The 19,519-nt window shown below is 43.1% G+C and overlaps 1 protein-coding gene across 13 annotated transcripts in view; it reads left to right on the forward strand.

The window, feature by feature from the left end:
• The window catches only part of ADGRA1 (adhesion G protein-coupled receptor A1), a 1,152,497-nt gene that overhangs the window by 432,357 nt on the left and 700,621 nt on the right, over window positions 1-19,519 (forward strand). For all 13 annotated transcript variants that reach the window (XM_056529273.1, XM_056529272.1, XM_056529274.1 and 10 more), the window contains one exon: window positions 2,360-2,509. In XM_056529273.1, the coding sequence (XP_056385248.1) occupies window positions 2,360-2,509 (150 nt within the window). The remainder of the gene's footprint in view (window positions 1-2,359; window positions 2,510-19,519) is intronic.

Raw genomic sequence — 19,519 nt, forward strand, 5'->3', positions numbered from 1 at the left:
GGCACCCTTCGGAATTTCTTTTTATACAAAACATCTATTACAGTGCTGCTATATGCAGTGAATAATAGATGACGTCATCTCTGATCAGAGTCGTTCACATTCCCTTTTGTGTATCCAACCCACCCAAACCGTTATGATTTCTTCCAGTCATAATTCGTCACAACAGAGCCTGCTAAACAAGTATGTTTAGGTTCTGGACTATAAGATCCCAAAAAGTAATCATTTTGTTGTTTGGTGCCACAGTAAAGCAGATGGATAAGTGAGTTGGTGGGGAGGTTTAGTCATGTTAAGGAGGAGTATTCAGCACCTATTGGGTAGATGGGTAATTTTTCCTATTAGTTAGGTGCCTCCTTTCATGTACGTGTGCCGAGTATGTTTAGTTTAGTTTTCCTTAGTAAACTGGCACTCACAGTTGATAGGTTCCCCCTACCCCCTGTAGGTAGTTTCCCCAGTATGTAAGTTTCCCCAGAAAGTTTTCCTTAGTTTGCCCTCCTTTCCCCTGTGTTGGTATAACTCCCCTATAGGAAGTTTGCCCCCTGTAAGTAGGACACCCCTAAAGGTAGCTTGCCCCTATATGTAGGGCCACCTGTAGATAGCCTCCCCCCACCCTTTGCAGATAGGACTGTCCTGTAGGCAGCTTGCCTCTTGTAGGTAGGCCCCCCTTGTTTGCCCCAGGCAGGTAGGTAGAAAGTTTAGTTGGTAGGTAGGATGTTTGGCAGATGGGTAATCAATTTGGTATATTGATAATATTTTTGGTAGGTAGGTAGGTTTTTTGGTAGTTAGAGAAGTAGGTTGTTTGATTTGTAGGTAGGTAGTTTAATAGGTAAGTAGCTTGACTGGTAGGCAGGTAGTTTGCTTGGTAGAAAGGCAGGATGGTAGTTTGCTTGGTAGGAAATTTGGTAGGTAGGTAGAAAGCTTGGTTGATATGTATAAAGTTTTCCAGGTAGGAAGTTTGGTAGGAAATTAAGTATCTAGAAAGTTTGGTAGGTAGAAAGTTTGGAAGGTAGGTAGATTGCTAGTTAGGAAGTTTTTGTAGGCAGGTAGGTATGGTGTTTGGTAGGTAGAAAGTCTGATAGGTAGGCAGAAGGTATGACGGCAAAGTAGTTAGGTAGGAAGTGTGGTAGGTAGGTTTCTAGGATGTTGGTAGGTAGGAAGTTTGGTAGGTAGGTAGGAATGTTGGTAGGTGGGAAGTCAGGAAGTTTAGTAGGTAGGTAGATAATTTGTAGGTAGTTAGGATGTTTGGAAGTTGTGTAGAAAGTTTATGAGGTAGGTAGATAGGTAGTTTGGTTGGTAGTTAGGGAAGTAGGTAGTTTGGTTGGTAGCTGGGTAGTTAGGTGGTTTAGTAGGTAGGTAGTTTACTTGGTAGGTAGTTTGGTTGAAAGGTAGACAGGTAGGTAGTTTAATTGGCAGGAAGGAGGTAGGTAGTTTGGTTGGTAGGTAGGAATGAAGTTTGGTTGGTGGGTAGTTTGGTAGGTAGTTAGGTGGATAGGTAGGTCCCTTCAAACCTCCACTTCTCCTGTGATCCCTCCAACCTCATCCCTTGATCCTCATTGGGAAAGAGAGGTGGCCGTTAGTAAAATATGCAGGGGTGCGCAGTACAAATGTGCTCCGGGGCCATCTTACCCGAGAGTAGCCAGCTAAATAGATGCTTCTCTTCGAAGGGATGCATCTGCCATAAGGGCGGTATCTGCTCCGACCACACTGCTTCACTCCTAATGGCCTGTATAAGCTGAGCTCTGCAGGAGATTTACATTTTTTTCAGATTTTCCCTTATTTTCCCTCCATAATGTTGCGGTATTGCTGGCAGGGTCTTACGGTTTGGAATCCTGGCCCTTGGCAATGAGCTATAAACATCACATTTTGTGCCAGTAAGTAGTGAGATTGCATGGGAAACTACTGAAAGATTGAATTACTATATATCGAGGATTTCTGTTTTGTATTGTATACTTGGATTGGATTGGAGACAACTTTTATCATTTTACCATAGAACTTTAAGAAACTATTAGTTTGGTTTAAGAGAATTTGTCGGGTCAGGAAGTTACATCTAGAAAATGAAGAGGTAAAAGCAGCTATATGAATAAAGCTTTAGTGGGATGCACAGAATTTCTTGTTCATCTTTGGACTGTTAAATGTCAACCTACCTATATTATTGCTCTAGTATTCTGTTCCTCTACAGCTCTGACATTATTACTGTATGTGTGGTTTCATCATGATAATCCTTAAGAGATTCAATGGAACAAAGCTGTATAGAACTCTTACATTGTGTTGATTATATTTCTACTTAAGGTCACCTAGGTTGTACTTGTAAGCAGATTATAGATTTCCTTTAGTAACTTTACTTGTGATTATCTTCTTTTAGGTGCCGGTAAATGACACCAACGTCCTTGAATATGCTGAACAACTAATGACCTCCACTGGGGGAGCCGCTGACTTTACTGATAAGATGGATGTGTTGCTTGTGGCAGACATGATGGAAAAGATGATAACCTTTGTGGGACAGATCAAACATGTAGGTTTGAAAATCTTGGTAAAAAGCTTTAAAATCTAGAATTCAAAGCTTACGAAGGTGAAGCTTCAAAATAAAGCTGCTACTGATCTTAATGATGACGTAAATATGTATTGGGTTTCTCAGAACTGAAGATATTTGATGAAACTTAAAGGGATTCCAAGATGACCGTTCTTTCATCATTCTCATCCTTGAAGAATTTTATATAAATGAAGGTGCACTTTACATGTATGGGATGCAGAAATTACTCTGTGACTGTAGTGTTTGTAGTCTTAAAGGGGTACTCCGCCCCTAGACATCTTATCCCCTATCCAAAGGATAGGGGATAAGATGTCAGATCGCCGCAGTGCCGCTGCTGGGGAGCCCTGGGATCCCCGCTGCGGCACTGCGCTATCATTACAGCACAGAGCGGGTTCGCTCTGTGCGTAATGATGGGCGACACAGGGTACGGAGCCGCGTGACGTCATGGCTCCGGCCCCTCGTGACATCACGGCCCGTCCCCTTAATGCAAGTCTATGGCAGGGGGCGTGACGACCGCCGCGCTCCATCCCATAGACTTGTATTGAAAGGGGCTGGCCATGACGTCACGAGGGGGCGGAGCCGTGGCGTAACGATGCTCCGGCCCCTGTATTGCTCGTCATTACATGCAGAGTGAACTCGCTCTGTGCTGTAATGATAGCGCAGTGCCGCAGCATTGATCCCGGGGCTCCCCAGCAGCTGCACCGCGGCGATCTGACATCTTATCCCCTATCCTTTGGATAGGGGATAAGATGTCTAGGGGCGGAGTACTCCTTTAAAGGAGAACTTCAGCCAAAATTTACTTATCCCCTATCCACAGGATAGAGCATAAGTAGCTGATCATGGGGGGTCCGACCGCTGGGACTCCCCTTGATTTCTAGAATAGGACCTGGCTCTCAGTGAGAAGCATGTGCGGTAGAAGGCACACACTCCATTCATTTCTATGGGAGCACCAAAGTGAGTCGGAGTCCTCTTCTGAAGATAGGGGATAAATTAATTTTGGCTGGAGTTCTTCTTTAAAATCCTGATAATAGGCGTAGCCCAGGAACCAAAACAAACAAAAGAATCATCAGAACAGATTAACCCTATGGGTTCTGACAGTATACCCCCTCTTTTAGGAGGGGCCACCGGACCCCTAAATTTGGGTCTGGGTTTGTCCAGATGAGAGTCGTGGAACTTTTTAACCAAGGAGGAAGTATGAAAAGATGATGCTGGAACCCACGACCTCTCCTCCAGACTGTACCCTTTCCAATGAACTAAATATTGGACCGAGTTTTTGCACCCGATGACTGTCAAATATTTTGGAGACTTCGTACTCCAGTTCACCATTGATTTCAACTGGAGAAGGAGGATCAGAAACAGGAGATTGTGTAGGCACATACAATTTATGTAAAAATCTATGGAAAACATTATGGACCTTAAAGGAACTTGGCAATTTCAATCTATAACAGGCCGGATCGATGACTTCTGTAATTTCAGAAGGTCCAATAAAACGTGAAGCTAACTTTTTAGACAAAATCTTTTTAGACAAATTTTTTTTGTAGAAACCACACCTTATCACCAAATATAAATTTAATGCCACAAGTATGTCTCTTGTTGGCAAATTTACTTTGAACCTCTTGGGCTTTCCTCAGGTTTTCTTGAACCTGGGCCCAAACTGTGCACAGTTTATTCATAGTTGTTTCGACCTCAGGGTAATCACTTATGGTATTAGTACAGGGAGAAAACCGTGGATGGAACCCATATACACAGAAGAATGGTGACATACCAGTAGAGGAATTCTCTTGATTATTCAAGGTAAACTCAGCAAGAAACAAAAAAGAAACCCACTCATCCTGTCCATCTGCTATGTAGCATTTAAGGTACTGATCAACCTTCTGATTCATTCTGTCTGTTTGACCATTAGATTGTGGATGGAAAGCAGAAGAAAAGGACAATTCAACTCCCAATTGTTTACAAAAAGCTGGCAAAAACTTAGAAACAAATTGTGCACCTCTATCAGAAACAATATTCTCCAGTACCCCATGGTGCCTAACAACATGTCTTAAAAACAAATTAGCAAGAATCTTGTCTGAAAAGAGATTCTTCAAAGGAATAAGATGGGACTGTTTACTGAACCTGTCCACCACCACCCATAGAACAATTTTTCCCTCAGATGGAGGCAGTTCAGTCATAAAATCCATAGAAATATGAGTCCATAGCCTCTTAGGAATAGACAACGGACATAACTCTCCTGCGGGACGTGTCCGAGGAGTCTTAGCTCGAGCACAAACTTCACAGCAACAACAAAAGCCTCCACATCCCTGTTGAGAGTTGGCCACCAGAAGCAGTTTCCTTGTACTCTGAATACCAGGATGACCTGCCAATGGGGAACAATGACATTCCTCAATAATTCAGAGACAAAACTGATTGGGTACAAAGATCTTGCCTCTAGGAGTCTCTGGAGGAACCAAACCTTGATTGTTCAAGATCTCAGAAGTTAAATCTGAGGACATTGTTGAAATTACCACACCTTTTGGGAGAATTGTCTCAGGATTAGAATCAATAGGCTGAGAAGCATTGAAACTCTGAGATAAGGTATCAGCCTTGACATTCTTAGTTCCCGGACGATATGTAATGACAAAATTAAATAGAGTAAAGAACAAGGCCAACAAGGATTAAGACATTTGCCAGATTCAAGGAAGGTTACATTTTTGTTATCAGTAATAATCTGATGAACTGCACCTTCCAAATAATGTCTCCATTCCTCAAAAGCCCACTTGATTGCCAAAAGTTCCCGATTACCAACATTATAACTTAGTTCTGTTGCAGAAAATTTTCAAAAGAAAAAGGCACAAGGACGTAAATTAGTCAGAGAAGCCATTCCCTGAGACGATACTGCTCCCGTACCAACCTCTGAGGCACCAACCTCAACAATAAAGGGCTTGGTTTGATCTGGTTGGAGTAATATCGGAGCGGAGATAAAACACCCTTTGAGATGTTTAAAAGCTGCCTCCGCCTCCGTAGACCAGTTGACCAGATCTGCCCCTTTGAGAGTTAAATCAGTCAATGGTTTTGCAACAATAGAATTTTTTTTTAATACATTCACTGTAATAGTTCGCAAAGCCCAAAAACTGTTGTAATGCCTTTAAAGAAGAAGGCCGCATCCAGTCTGAACCAGCCTTAACCTTATCAGGATCCATTTTGAAATGTCCTGGGGTTAAGATATACCCCAAAAATGGTACCTCTTTGACACCAAAGATGCATTACTCTAGGTTGACAAATAATTTGTTTTGATGAAGTACCTGCAGGACAGAACGTACATGATTAACATGAGATGACCAGTCATGAGAAAAAATTAGAATATCCTCCAGATAAACCACTAGGACCATTGACCAGCTTCTGAATAACTGCCGATGCATTACTGAGACCAAAGGGCATTATCAGATATTCAAAATGACCTTTGGGAGTGTTAAAAGCAGTTTTCCATTCTTCACCTTTGATTCAGATTAGGTTATAGGCCCCTTGAAGATCAAGTTTAGTAAACCAACATCCCCCCCTGTATTTAATTAAACATATCTAGAATAAGAGGCAAAGGATATTAATTTTTAACAGTAATCTTGTTCAGACCCCGATAATCAATACAAGGCCTTAACCCTCCATCTTTTTTTGCCACAAAAAAGAACCCTGCTCCCTTTGGAGTCACAGATGGACGAATACGACCCTTTTGCAAACTTGCCAATATAACCCTTCATAGCTCCCCTTTCAGGACCATACAAATTATAAATTCGCCCTTTAGGGTACTTGGCATCAGGTACAAATTCAATAGCGCAGTCATAATCTCGGTGTGTGGGCAAAGCAAAGGAGGCCTCCTCAGAAAAAAACGGCACAAAAATTAGAAATAAAGTTGGGTAGATTATTTTGGGCCACACTGAGAGTTGCAACACAAGTGGAAATACATTTATTAATACAATCAGATCCCCACTTGATTTAACCAAGGTAAACCCATGATCACATTTACCGACAAATTTTCCAAAACCAAAAATGTGATTCTTTCAAAATGCAACGAGCCCACCAGTAATCCCACTTCTGGAGAGGATGAATAGACACAACCCCCAGACAAAGGTGTGTAATCCACTCCAGCAATGGGGATAGGAATTTCAAGGGAAGATTCAAAGACTTAATAAAATTCAGATCAACAAAATTGGCAGCAGAACCTAAATCAACAAATGCTTTACCAGATACAGATTTTTCAAGAAAAAATATTTGGACAGGCAACAAAAGTTTAGAAGACAATTTCATAGATACCTGTGTGCCTTAATGATTTCCCTGATTGTCATTTAGGTGCTGGCGTTTCCCGGCTGCTGATATTTGGGACAAGTTTGTATCTGATGTCTCGCTTCTCCACAAAAGAAACATGAGTTGTTCTTCCAGATAGATTTTCTCTCCTGAGAGGACAACTTCCCTATTTTCATGGGATCCTCAGAAGAGACAGGAGAGAAAGTAGAGGGAGATAACATGGTGGGGGGGGTGGGGGAGGAGAGTGAGAAACAGAAGAAACAGACCATTCATGTCTCCTCTCTCTTCAGCATCTCAAGTCATACAGCTAAAGTCATGGCCTGTTCTAAGGAGTCAGGTGAGGGATAACTGACAAGGACATCCTTAATAGCATCAGATAATCCCAGTCTGAACTGATACCAAAGCACTGGATCATTTCCATCCTGAGACTGTACACTATTTACGAAAATCTGCACAATACTCCTCGACCGTTCTAAAACTAACCAGCTGAGATTCTGCAAAAGCTGCACGGTCAGGTTCATCATAAAGGAGACCCATAGAAGAAAAAAAGAAAATGCACAGAACTTAGTTCAGGAGCAAAGGCAGGTAATGAAAACACCCATTCCTGAGAATTCCCTTGAAGCAGAGACATGACAATTCCTACTCTCTGAGCTTCAGTGCTAGCTGACTGGTGTCTTCAGCAGAAGTACAGTTTAAAACTCTTTCTGAACACCATAAATGTATTTCTGTCACCTGAAAAGCAGTCAGGAAGATTTATTTTTGGTTCACTAAAAACAGCTGGAGGACAGACCACTGCCTGAACATCCATAGCTGATTCCTGATTCCTGAGCAAGAGACTTTACCAAATGTGTGAGAGCCTGCATTTGCTCCACTAGAGCCGTCATAGCCTCATAATATTAAATTGAGGTATTGCGAAAATGTCACGTATGGGCAGTGAAGGAGTACAGCCCTGATCTCACCCTGACCATTCAGACAACTAGACGTAGCCCAGGACCAGAACAAACAAAAGAAAAATCAGAACTGATTAAAACTACGGGTTCTGATACAAATACATAAACACTAACAAAAAAATTGTAGTAAATGGAAAAGAAAGGTTGGATGGAGAGATATTGGGTTGTTTATAGCTAGCCCTATTCCAACCTACAGATGGGACCTGTGTACCCCATACAGGACATCTGCCCTCATACGGACAATTCCATACAGGGACAACACTACCTATTTTACCCTGATATCAAAGAGGAAGAGAAAAAAGGAGTTTAGTCAATGAGCCATACATTGGTGAATATCTTCTATTATAATAAGGAATAAGTAGGTATACCATGCCCAGAATCTACAGTACATTGTGTAACAATTAAAAAATTCAAAGCACAGTGTAACAGTGGCCCTATGTATTGATGACCAATCTATATATCAATAAGTATTTATCCATTGAGGTGCTAAAAAATACTTAAAGTGTCCCTGTCATTTACCAAAATGTTTGACCCTTTTAATAAATGTTGGGGGGTGGGGCAGGGGGGGGGGCGGGTTCCCTAAAGGGAATTGGATTTGTTGTGGACATGTCTGCCCTGCACAATGATGGAGGACGTTTGCTAGGTTAGACAATAACTTGATGTCTCAATAAACATTTTTTTACAGGACATATTACAGAGATATTCTTACCAGTCGCAGAAACGGTCCTACCGTAGAGCTTATGTTTTCCATAAAAAAAGCTATACGAAGGCAAATTATTACTAAAATGCCACAGATATTTATATTTCTTTCTAATCAACTTATGTCCCAGAATGCTGAATGCATACAGCGAGGATACAGGAACTATATTAATATCTTAGAAATATATTGGAGACACATCAATAATACATTATCGATCTTTTAAGAGAGCTGCCTGCTGCTTCAAATCACATTCAATTGTAAATACAAATTAAATCAAAGAGTACGGGTGCATGCATGTGAGCAACAGAACAGCAGGGAAAACTGCCTGTATATTGGCTTATAACAAGCGTAGGCTGAGCATGCTGGGAGTTTTTGTTTATTAACAGCAAGAGTGCCCCAGGTTCCAGAGCCTGGTTTATTGTGCTCTAAAAAATATCAATATATATAGTTATAGTGTTTTAAAACTAAATCCAGACAGGCTTCTTCATTCTTCAAATCTTTCCTCTTTCCACTTATTCACTTGCCTTTTACAATTGAAGCTGTAGTGATGATCAGCTGTTTGCTTTAAGTCCATTTCTTCAACTCCTGGCTGTTGGGTTTCTCCAACCTCTGGCTTGGAGAAATACATTTCCTGCAGCCTACTTTACATGGCAGCTGTAATGTCTGTTTATCTGTATTTTGTATTTTCTGCTTTGGTTCCTGTGTCAATTCTCCCTGGTTTGGGAAGAGTTAATGCTTCCAGCCCTTGGGATCCTGGGTGGAGTTATTTAGACCCCAGCTCTGCTGGAACTACCGGCTGGTAATTAGACCTGTACTCTGACCATGTCTTGTTTATGATGTACTTTATCTTTAGTCTGTCTGAGCACATTTCCTGAGTTTTAACCATGGTTATCTGTCCTGTTTGATATTTAGATTTTAGCCTGTTTTGTTTTAGTACCTTTGTCGGGTTTTAATATTCTTGTATTCGTTCTGCTTTGTGTTTCCTTAGTCCGTATTCACACTGTGATTTTTTTTTGTCCAGTTTTGACCTCGTTTGATCCTGGATCTCCTAGGATAGAATTCCTGAGCCTCGTGATATCCGTCTATCGAGGAGTTAGTTAGTCTTGTGTTTGTAACCGCTGTTAGGATTCGACAGGCTGGATGTGGATCCTCTGTGTCAGCGAGGGATTGGCGTGGACCGGTTCTAGGTTGCTACTGGTATTCACCAGAGCCCGCCGCAAAGCGGGATGGTCTTGCTGCGGCGGTAGCAACCAGGTCGTATCCACCGGCAACGGCTCAACCTCGCTGACTGCTGAGAAGGCATGGGACAGAAGGACTAGACAGAGGCAAGGTCAGATGTAGCAGAAGGTCGGTGAAGGCGGCAAGGTTCGTAGTCAATGGAGATAGCAAGAGGTCAGGAACACTGGTAAGGCAAACACTGTACACGCTTTCTCTAGGCACAAGGGCAACAAGATCCGGCAAGGAAGGGAAGGGGAAGTGAGGTTATATAGGGAAGTGCACAGGTGGAAGCTAATGAGACTGATTGGGCAAGGCACCAATCATTGGTGCACTGGCCCTTTAAATCTTAGAGAGCTGGCGCGCGCATGCCCTAAGGAGCGGAGCCACACGCGCCAGGACGTGACAGCCGGGGACCGGGACAGATGAGGGACTTGGGATGCGATTCGCGAGCGGGTGCATCCCGCTATGCGAATCGCATCCCCGCCGGCAGTGTCAGTGCAGCGCTCCCGGTCAGCGGGTCTGACCGGGCGCCGCAGAGAGAGGAACGCCGCGAGCGCTCCGGGGAGGAGCACGGACCCGGAGCGCTCGGCGTAACAACCTCGTTTGCTTGTATTTAGGAATTTTTACTAGTATCTTGATCACTCGATGGAAAATGCCACTGGTTAGGAGCCTATTTGGCTTTGATATTGATGTCCCTCCATTATTATAGTGGGTGTCATGTGTGTTGCTTGTTCTGAGTCCAGTGTGAACAGTGCTCTTGATTTCCTGACCTGTTAGTATGCTATTAAGGCTCACTTCTCCCTGTCTCCCCTATCATGACAGCAGCTGTTTATTAAATGAACACCATAAAGCATTGTTGTGCCGCGTTTTACGGAACAGCTCTCCATTGTGATTTAGAAGGTAGAATGTCAAGAAGTGGACTGCCTTAAGGAATGTCCATATGTGTTTGTGTACAAGGCCAGGGGGTTGGCCTGTCCATATACCCAACCTACCTAAAAGGCACTCCAGGGTTCATTCCAAGTGTGGTGGGTCTCATGAAAAGGTATACAACTCGGTTATACTGATGCAGCTTGGACTAAACTTTACACCAAAAGTCTTTTTCTTTAACTTCATACCCTTCTCCAGGGACTCTTAGTATCTGTGCACTCTCTAATTGGGACTAGAGCTCAGACAATGGAGTTTGCTCAAAGTCCTTTCACAGCATATTTGGCTTCTGCTTCAAAAGTTACTTCCATGACCTAGTGCATCTATCTACTGTTCAGTCTTACTAAAATCCTCTAACTAGCACTCACTTCTGCTCCAGAGGTTTTGTGATAAACTGCTTCATCTGTATCCCACATAGCACTCCTCACAGGTTCTCCAAGAAACAAAAAAGAAACTCCAAGAGTTCTCCAAGAAACTCCTCACAGGTTCATATGTCTCCAGCAGCTCACCGCTTCTGTCTCAAAGCCCTGCATTGCCTATGCTTGCCATTATCAATGCTGCACCATCCAGTGTTCTCTTAGGACACATGTTCATGCTTTCCATTCCAGCTCAGCACACTGAATATAACAATCGAGGATAACGCACACCCTATTTTCAAAACTTTTTTTTTTACAAAGATACTGCATAGGGGTCTATACAGCCCCCAGTGTACAATATACAGTTAGGTCTCCTAGTTGTGATGAAAAGTATTCTTTTAATTAAATCCAATGTTTTCTCCCAAACTACTCACAGGGGTATTTCCACAAACCCCTGTGCCTAAATGTGACCATTATATTTTATTTATTCACCAGTTTCCATACATCCCTGTAGTCAAATACATAGACTTGGTTTGTTACTTAGCATTTCATTTAGGAAACAAATTGCTTTTACAGGTAATTGCTTTGCTGGCTGTATGACAGCTGCTTAATGTGAGCTGTTCTGAATTCAGGTGCACATGAACTAGGAAAAAATGACAGAGAGAGAGAGAGAGAGAGTGATATATATATATATATATATATATATATATATATAGAGAGAGAGAGATAGAGAGAGAGAGAGAGAGAGAGAGAAAGAGAGAGAGAGAGAGAGAGAGAGAGAGAGAGAGAGAGAGAGAGAGAGAGAAAGAGAGAGAGAGAGAGAGAGAGAGGACAAGAGTGACTGGAATCAATCATACAAGAATGAGTAGAATAAAGAAAACAAGAGGGAGTAGAGGGGATCATACAAGAGTTAGTAAAAGGAAGAATACAAGAGTGAGTGGAAGGGAGAATGCAAGAGTGAGTAGAAGGAAGAATACGAGAGTGAGTAGAAGGAAAAAAACAAGAGTGAGTAGAATGGATCATACAAGAGTGAACAGAAGGGATCATACAAAAGTGAGCCAAAGGGATCATACAAGAGTGAGCAAAGGGGAGAAGGGATGATACAAGAGTGAACAGAAGGGATGATACAAGAGTGAGTAGAAGGGATGATACAAGAGTGACCAGAAGGGATCATACAAGAGTGAGTAAAAGGGATCATACAAGAGTGAGTAAAGGGGAGAATACAAGAGTAAGTGGAAGGGATCATAAAAAAAGTGAGTAGAACGATGAATACACGTGTGAGTAGATGGATGAATACACGCGTGAGTAAAAGAAAGAATACAAGAGTGAGTAGAAGGGTTAATACAAGAGTGAGTAGAAGGGTTAATACAAGAGCGAGTAGAAGAGAGAATACAAGAGTGAGTAGAATGGATCATACAAGAGTGAGTAGAAGGAAGAATACAAGAGTGAGTGGAAGGAAGAATACAAGAGTGAGTGGAAGGAAGAATGCAAGAGTGAGTAGAAGGATGAATACAAGAGTGAGAAGAAGGGTTAATGCAAGAGTGAGTAGAAGGGATCATGCAAAAGTGAGTAGAAGGGATCATGCAAAAGTGAGTAGAAGGGATCATACAAGAGTGAGTAGAAGGGATCATATAAGAGTGAGTAGAATGGATCATACACGAGTGAGTAGAAGGAAGAATACAAGAGTGAGTGGAAGGAAGAATATAAGAGTGAGTGGAAGGAAGAATACAAGAGTGAGTGGAAGGGAGAATACAAAAGTGAGTGGAAGGAAGAATACAAGAGGGAGTGGAAGGGAGAATACAAGAGTGAGTGGAAGGGAGAATTCAAGAGGGAGTTGAATGGAGAATACAAGAGTGACTTGAATGGAGAATACAAGAGTGAGTGGAAGGGAGAATACAAGAGTGAGTGGAAGGGAGAATACAAGAGTGATTAGAAGGGAGAATACAAGAGTGATTAGAAGGAAGAATACAAGAGTGAGTACAAAGGATCATACAGGACTGAGAAGAAGGGATCATACATGAGTGAGAAGAAGGAAGAGTACAAGAGTGACTAGAAGGAAGAATAGAAGAATGAGTAACAGGGAGAATACAAGAGTGAGTGGAAGGAAGAATACAAGAGTGAGTGGAAGGAAGAATACAAGAGTGAGTGGAAGGGAGAATACAAGAGTGAGTGGAAGGGAGAATACAAGAGTGAGTGGAAGGGAGACTACAAGAGTGAGTGGAAGGGAGAATACAAGAGTGAGTGGAAGGAAGAATACAAGAGTGAGTAAAAAGGATCACACAGGAGTGAGTAGAAGGGATCATACATGAGTGAGAAGAAGGAAGAGTACAAGAGTGACTAGAAGGAAGAATAGAAGAATGAGTAACAGGGAGAATACAAGAGTGAGTGGAAGGGAGAATACAAGAGTGAATGGAAGGGAGAATACAAGAGTGAGTGGAAGGAAGAATACAAGAGTGAGTGGAAGGGAGAATACAAGAGTGAGTTGAATGGAGAATACAAGAGTGAGTGGAAGGAAGAATACAAGAGTGAGTAGAAGGAAGAATGCAAAAGTGAGTAGAAGGTATCATACAAGAGTGATATGAAGGGAGAATACAAGAGTGAGTAGAAGGAAGAATACAAGAGTGAGTAAAAGGAAGAAAACAAGAGTGAGTAGAATGGATCATACAAGAGTGAACAGAAGGGATCTTACAAAAGTTAGCCGAAGGGATCATTCAAGAGTGAGCAAAGGGGAGAAGGGATGATGCAAGAGTGAGCAGGAGAGATGATACAAGAGTGAGCAGAAGGGATGATACAAGAGTGAGCAGAAGGGATCATACAAGAGTGAGTTGAAGGGATCATACAATTGTGAGCAAAGGGGAGAATACAAGAGTAAGTGGAAGGGGTCATGAAAAAGTGAGTAGAGGAAAGAATACAAGAGTGAGTAGAAGGGAGAATACAAGAATGATTACAAGGGATCATACAAGAGTGAGTAGAAGGGATCATACAAGAGTGAGAAGAAGGGAGAGTACAAGAGTGACTGGAAGGAAGAATAGAAGAATGAGTGGGAGAATACAAGAGTGAGTGGAAGGGAGAATACAAGAGTGAGTGGAAGGGAGAATACAAGAGTGACTAGAATGAATACAAGAGTGACTAAAAGGAAGAATACAAGAGTGAGTAGAAGTAAGGATGCAAGAGTGAGTGGAAGGGAGAATACAAGAGTGAGTGGAAGGAAGAATTCAAGAGTGAGTTGAATGGAGAATACAAGAGTGAGTGGAAGGGAGAATACAAGAGTGAGTGGAAGGGAGAATACAAGAGTGAGTGGAAGGAACAATACAAGAGTGAGTAGAAGGAAGAATACAAGAATGAGTAGAATGAATCATACAAGAGTTAGCAGAAGGGATCATACAAAAGTGAGCCAAAGGGATCATACAAGAATGAGCAAAGGGGAGAAGGGATGATACAAGAGTGAGCAGGAGGGATGATACAAGAGTGAGCAGACGTGATGATGCAAGAGTTAGCAGAAGGGATCATACAAGAGTGAGTGGAAGGATCATACAAGAGTGAGCAAAGGGGAAAATACAAGAGTAAGTGGAAGGGATCATAAAAAAGTGAGTAGGAAGATGAATACACGTGTGAGTAGAACGAAGAATACAAGAGTAAGTAGAAGGAGGAATACAAAAGTGAGTAGAAGGATAAGTACACGCGTGAGTGGAAGAAAGAATACAAGAGTGAGTAGAAGGGATCATACAAGAGTGAGTAGAAGGAAGAATACAAGAGTGAGTAGAAGGGATCATACAAGAGTGAGTAGAAGGGATCATACAAGAGTGAGTAGAAGGAAGAATACAAGAGTGAGTAGAAGGGATCATACAAGAGTGAGTAGAAGGGAGAATACAAGAGGAATTGTAAAAGAGAATGTGGATTAGTGCAGAGAAATGCAATATACCAAGTTAAATGGTATGAATGCCAGTTGATTCTAAGTAGGTTTTCATGCAAACTACTAGCTGTTAAAGCAACAATGCAAGACACTGGCCCTCATTTACTATTCTAAACCCGACCTCTTTTGTCGGGTTTTTTTGGCGCATCTTTGTCTGCGCCATGTCGCAGACATCGTGCGCCAGTCTGCGACACTATGCGACATTTTTTCCCGACGGACCCGATGTGGATTCTCCCAAACCCGAAAAAGGGGCGTAACCCCGACATTTCTGAGCTTTCCCACGTATTTATTAAGGTTTCCAACCCGAGTTTGTTGAATTGTTGTGGATTTTTTCCCGACAGCTCAGAGGAGTTGGAAACCAAAACCTACAAAACCCACGTGCGACAAACAGGATGCGACATAATAATAAATACCAGGGGAAAAAAGCAGTCGGGTAAGAAAGCAACATAGACTTACAACCCGATTTTCTTAGTAAATGAGGGCCATTAAGTGCAAAGCAGAAATCTCATTGGCCCTGCATATAACCACATGTTCTACGGTATGCAGTATTAGGTTATTGTAATAGACATCACCACTGGAGATAAGCAAATCTTTGAAATACCTGATTTGGCAGATTTGCCGAATTTTCCTGGAGTTGGCGGAAGCATGAGGAGAACATTTGGTGGCAGAATAAGACAGCCTGGAGCTGGCATCAGCATGAGGAGAACACATGGTGGCAGAAATAGTCAGCCTTGAGGTGGCATCAGCATGAGGAGAACACATGGTGGCAAAATGAGACTGCATAGAAGTGGCAGCAGGAACATCAGGTGTCCTGAAGGTTACCCGGTGACAGAGTGGTGTGGTGGGTGGCAATACCAGTACCGGGTGATGAAGGTGGGTGAAAAAAGGAGAACTTGGCATCAGATGTGTGGCATCAGGCAGGTGGCAGGATCAGAATAGTAGCTGAGGCAGGTAGGCAGAAGAAAACGGTCTCTTTTGTAAAAGTGTTAGAATGCACAAGTTTATATTGAGGATATGCATTACGTAAAATTTTACTTTTAATAATATGCTTAGGATAAAATATATGGACCCAAATATTTTTTTTCAAACAAACAAAAGAAAAGGTGTGCAAAAAACACCATGTGCCACCTACACCACCAAGTACTGATGTGATGCAAAGACCTCTAAAAGGTGGAACATCGTAAATCAAACTATGTTGGGGGATACCGTTCTGACGCTGCAACTCAAGGAGGGTGGTCTTTGAGGTGTATGAGTGGCTGAAGTGCATGCAAAGTTTCCTTCCCATTGTTAGGATGTCTTACAGATGGGGGGAACACTTCAGAAACTGCACACTTCAGAAACCCCTTGACAACCAGATTAAACACGTGTGCCATGCAGGGTGCATGGCTCAGGCTTCCTTGTTGCAGCGCAGACACGATGTTCTTCCCATTATTGGTCACCATGGTTCCCATTTCCAGTTTTCATGGAGTAAGCCATGATTCGATTTCTTGATGAATGACTTTTAGCAGTTCCTTCCCTGTGTGACTCTGTTTGCCAAGGCAAACCATTTGAAGAAAAGCGTGACACTGCCGAGCACTGGACACATGGTATGCTGGAGGGGCACTGAGACTTGTCCATGCAGTGGAGCCTGAGGACACGGTGGAGGATGAGGAGGCGGAGTCACACACTGTCACAGGACCAACGGCCTGAGAGCGTGGAGGCGGGATCGGTGTGACCTGTCTAAGTTGCTATTGTGGCTGTGCAGGAACCACATTCAAAGGACATGTATTGTCCCTGACCGTAGTTACAGCTCCAGACGTTGGTGCTGCCGTGCACTTTGGTACACAATGACAGACTCAAGGATTGACCCACCTTCTGTTCCACAAAATTATGCAGGGCTGGTACTGCCTTCTTCGCAAAGAAATGATGGCTTAGGACTCTCCCCCTTGGCACGGTACAAGCCATCAGTTCACTGAAAGGTGCAGAGTCAACCACTTGAAAAGGGAGGGACTGCAGCACCAGCAACTTTGACAGGAGCACATTCAGCTTCTGCACCGTTGGATGAGTGGGCGCATACTGTTGTCTCTTTGACATGGCTTCGTCGATGAATTGCTGGCGGAATGACTGACTCGAAGTAGGAGGAGCAGGACCATCTAGAGCGACAGAAGGAGGGTATGACACAAAGTTCCCTTCGGCTGAGGTGGTGGAGCCTTGGCTGGCTTGGACAGGGAGCAGCGTGCAACTGGGTGATGCAGCAGACTGGACCACCACATCGGAGCCATTGTTCTCCCGGGTCGCTTTATGGTGACGCTGCATATGTTGATGCAGGGCTGTGGTGCCAACATTGGGACCCTGGCCACGCTTCACCTTCTGCCGACACATCTTGCATGTGGCCATGTTAACCTCCTCCCCTGCATGCTTGATGAAAATCTGCCACACTGCTGAGTATTTGATTTTCCCACCAACAGTCTGCACTGATTGACTGCTACTGCCGCCAACTCCAGGAACCCCTGTTTCACTACCTCCCGGAAGGTAGGCTGCTGCAAAGCGAGTGGTCTACCCCAGGCATGTTTGGCTCCAGACTTTCCACTTCTGCCACCATGCTGACTGCCAACCATGCTACCACCTTGCTGGCTCAGCTGCTGCCTCACGGGCAACCTACAACCCTCTTTTCCTGATGATGATGATGATGAAGCCCCTTCTGCACCCGGCTCCCAAGTGTGATCGGCTTCATCATCATCAAGTTGTGTCTGCACGTCACGGAAGTCTAGACATGTGCAATTCGGTTCGGCACGAGTGTCTAATTGACCGAATTTTACCGTTTTCGGGCATTCGGACCGATCCGAATGCACGAAAACATATTTTGAACATTCCCGAATAGCCACGATAATACGAATAGCAAAATAACAAATGCATTCATTTACTGAATGCATGCGGTAAATAATGAATGCATTCGTTATCCGTAAACGAACGTACAGAATTCATTCTAATAACAAAAATATAATAAAAAAAAGATAAAGTAGTGATGGAAAAAATTGTATCTAACGAAATGTATCTTTTTTATTATGAAATGTTTATTAATTTTTAAACAGGGATCAATTTATGTGAGCGGGTAAAGCACTAAAAATGTAGCCGACAATAATAAAAATGTATTGTGTGCATGTTTTTCATTTTTTATTTTTTTTAAATTTTTTAGGTAGTACTACTACTCCCAGCATGGAACACACTGTTCCATGATGGGAGTAGTAGTTACCTGTACTAATTGACAGATCGCCGGGGTCCCTTGCGATCCTCTTGTATAATGTTTAGATGCGGCGGCTGCTCTTCTATGGTCCCCTGCACTCACGCATATATACACATTTTCATATTTCCCGCAGAGCTGTGATTGGCCAGATGGTTCCAGCCAATCACAGCTCTGTGAGAAATAGGAATATGTGTATATATACCGCCGTGCAGGGGACCATAGGAGAGCGCCGGCCGCCGCATCCATACATTATACAGGAGCATCACAATGGGTGTCAGGAGTGATACCCGCAGTGATCTTTCCTTTACTACAAGGACTACTACTCCCAACATGGAGTACACTCTGCTCCATGCTGCGAGCTGTAGTACCTGCATTAATAGACAGATCGCAGCGGGTGTCAGAAGTTACACTCGCTGCGATATGTCTATTAATGCAGGTACTACAGTTCCCAGCATGGAGCAGAGTGTGCTCCATGTTGGGAGTATTAGTACCTGCAGTAAGGGACATATCCCAGCGGATGTCACTCCTCCTGACACCCGCAGCGATCCTCCTGATGTGAATGTCGGGATCAGCTGTTCTCAGGGCTACAGAGCCGGGAGAACAGCTGACGCTGAGCCATAGGTATACATCGTATATCTACTGCCCAGCAAGAACTTACAGTGAGCCTGCAATGTGTATACAGTATACACATTGCTGGCTCACTTAACCCCTTGCTGAGCTGTGCGATATGCGCAAGCCCAGCAAGGAAAGAGTTAACTTACACTGCTGGACAGTGTATATAGTGTATACAGAAGACAAAGTCCGCTTACTTCCCTCGAGTCCCGAGAAGGTCTGTGTAGCTCCGCCCCTAGTGATGATGTAATTAGGGGCGGGGCTACAGAAGGGAACTAGGCTAGTTAATCTGAAGCTCTGTTCACATTGTCCGTTTTTTATAATGTGAACAGACCCTTCTGGCAGTGTCTACCAAGACAGGGAGACTCCAGCTGTTGCTAAACTACAACTCCCAGCATGCCCAGACAGCCAAAGGCTGTCTGGGCATGCTGGGAGTTATAGTTTTGCACCAATTGGTGGCTCCCTGTTTCAGTAGACATTGCATCATGGGTGCTCTCCCCAGCAGACAGCGCCAAAAATGTCATAAGTTCATAACCAATTTTTTGTGGTTTTTTTCTTCTCGTTTCAGATCTGTGTATGCAGAGGATTACTGCGGATTCGATGGATTACGGCAGATTTTTTTTTTCTTTTAATAAAATGGTTAACGAGGGCTGTGGGGGAGTGTTTTTTTAAATAAAATAATTTTTCCAATGTGTTGTGTTTTTTTTTTTTTTTACTGAATTTTCAGGCTTAGTAGTTGAAGCTGTTCTTATTGACTGCATCCATTACTAAGCCAGGGCTTAGTGCTAGCCCCAAAAACAGCTAGTGCTAACCCCAATTAT

The sequence above is a fragment of the Hyla sarda genome, chromosome 7, assembly GCF_029499605.1.
Source record: "Hyla sarda isolate aHylSar1 chromosome 7, aHylSar1.hap1, whole genome shotgun sequence".
NCBI classification, from domain to species: domain Eukaryota; kingdom Metazoa; phylum Chordata; class Amphibia; order Anura; family Hylidae; genus Hyla; species Hyla sarda.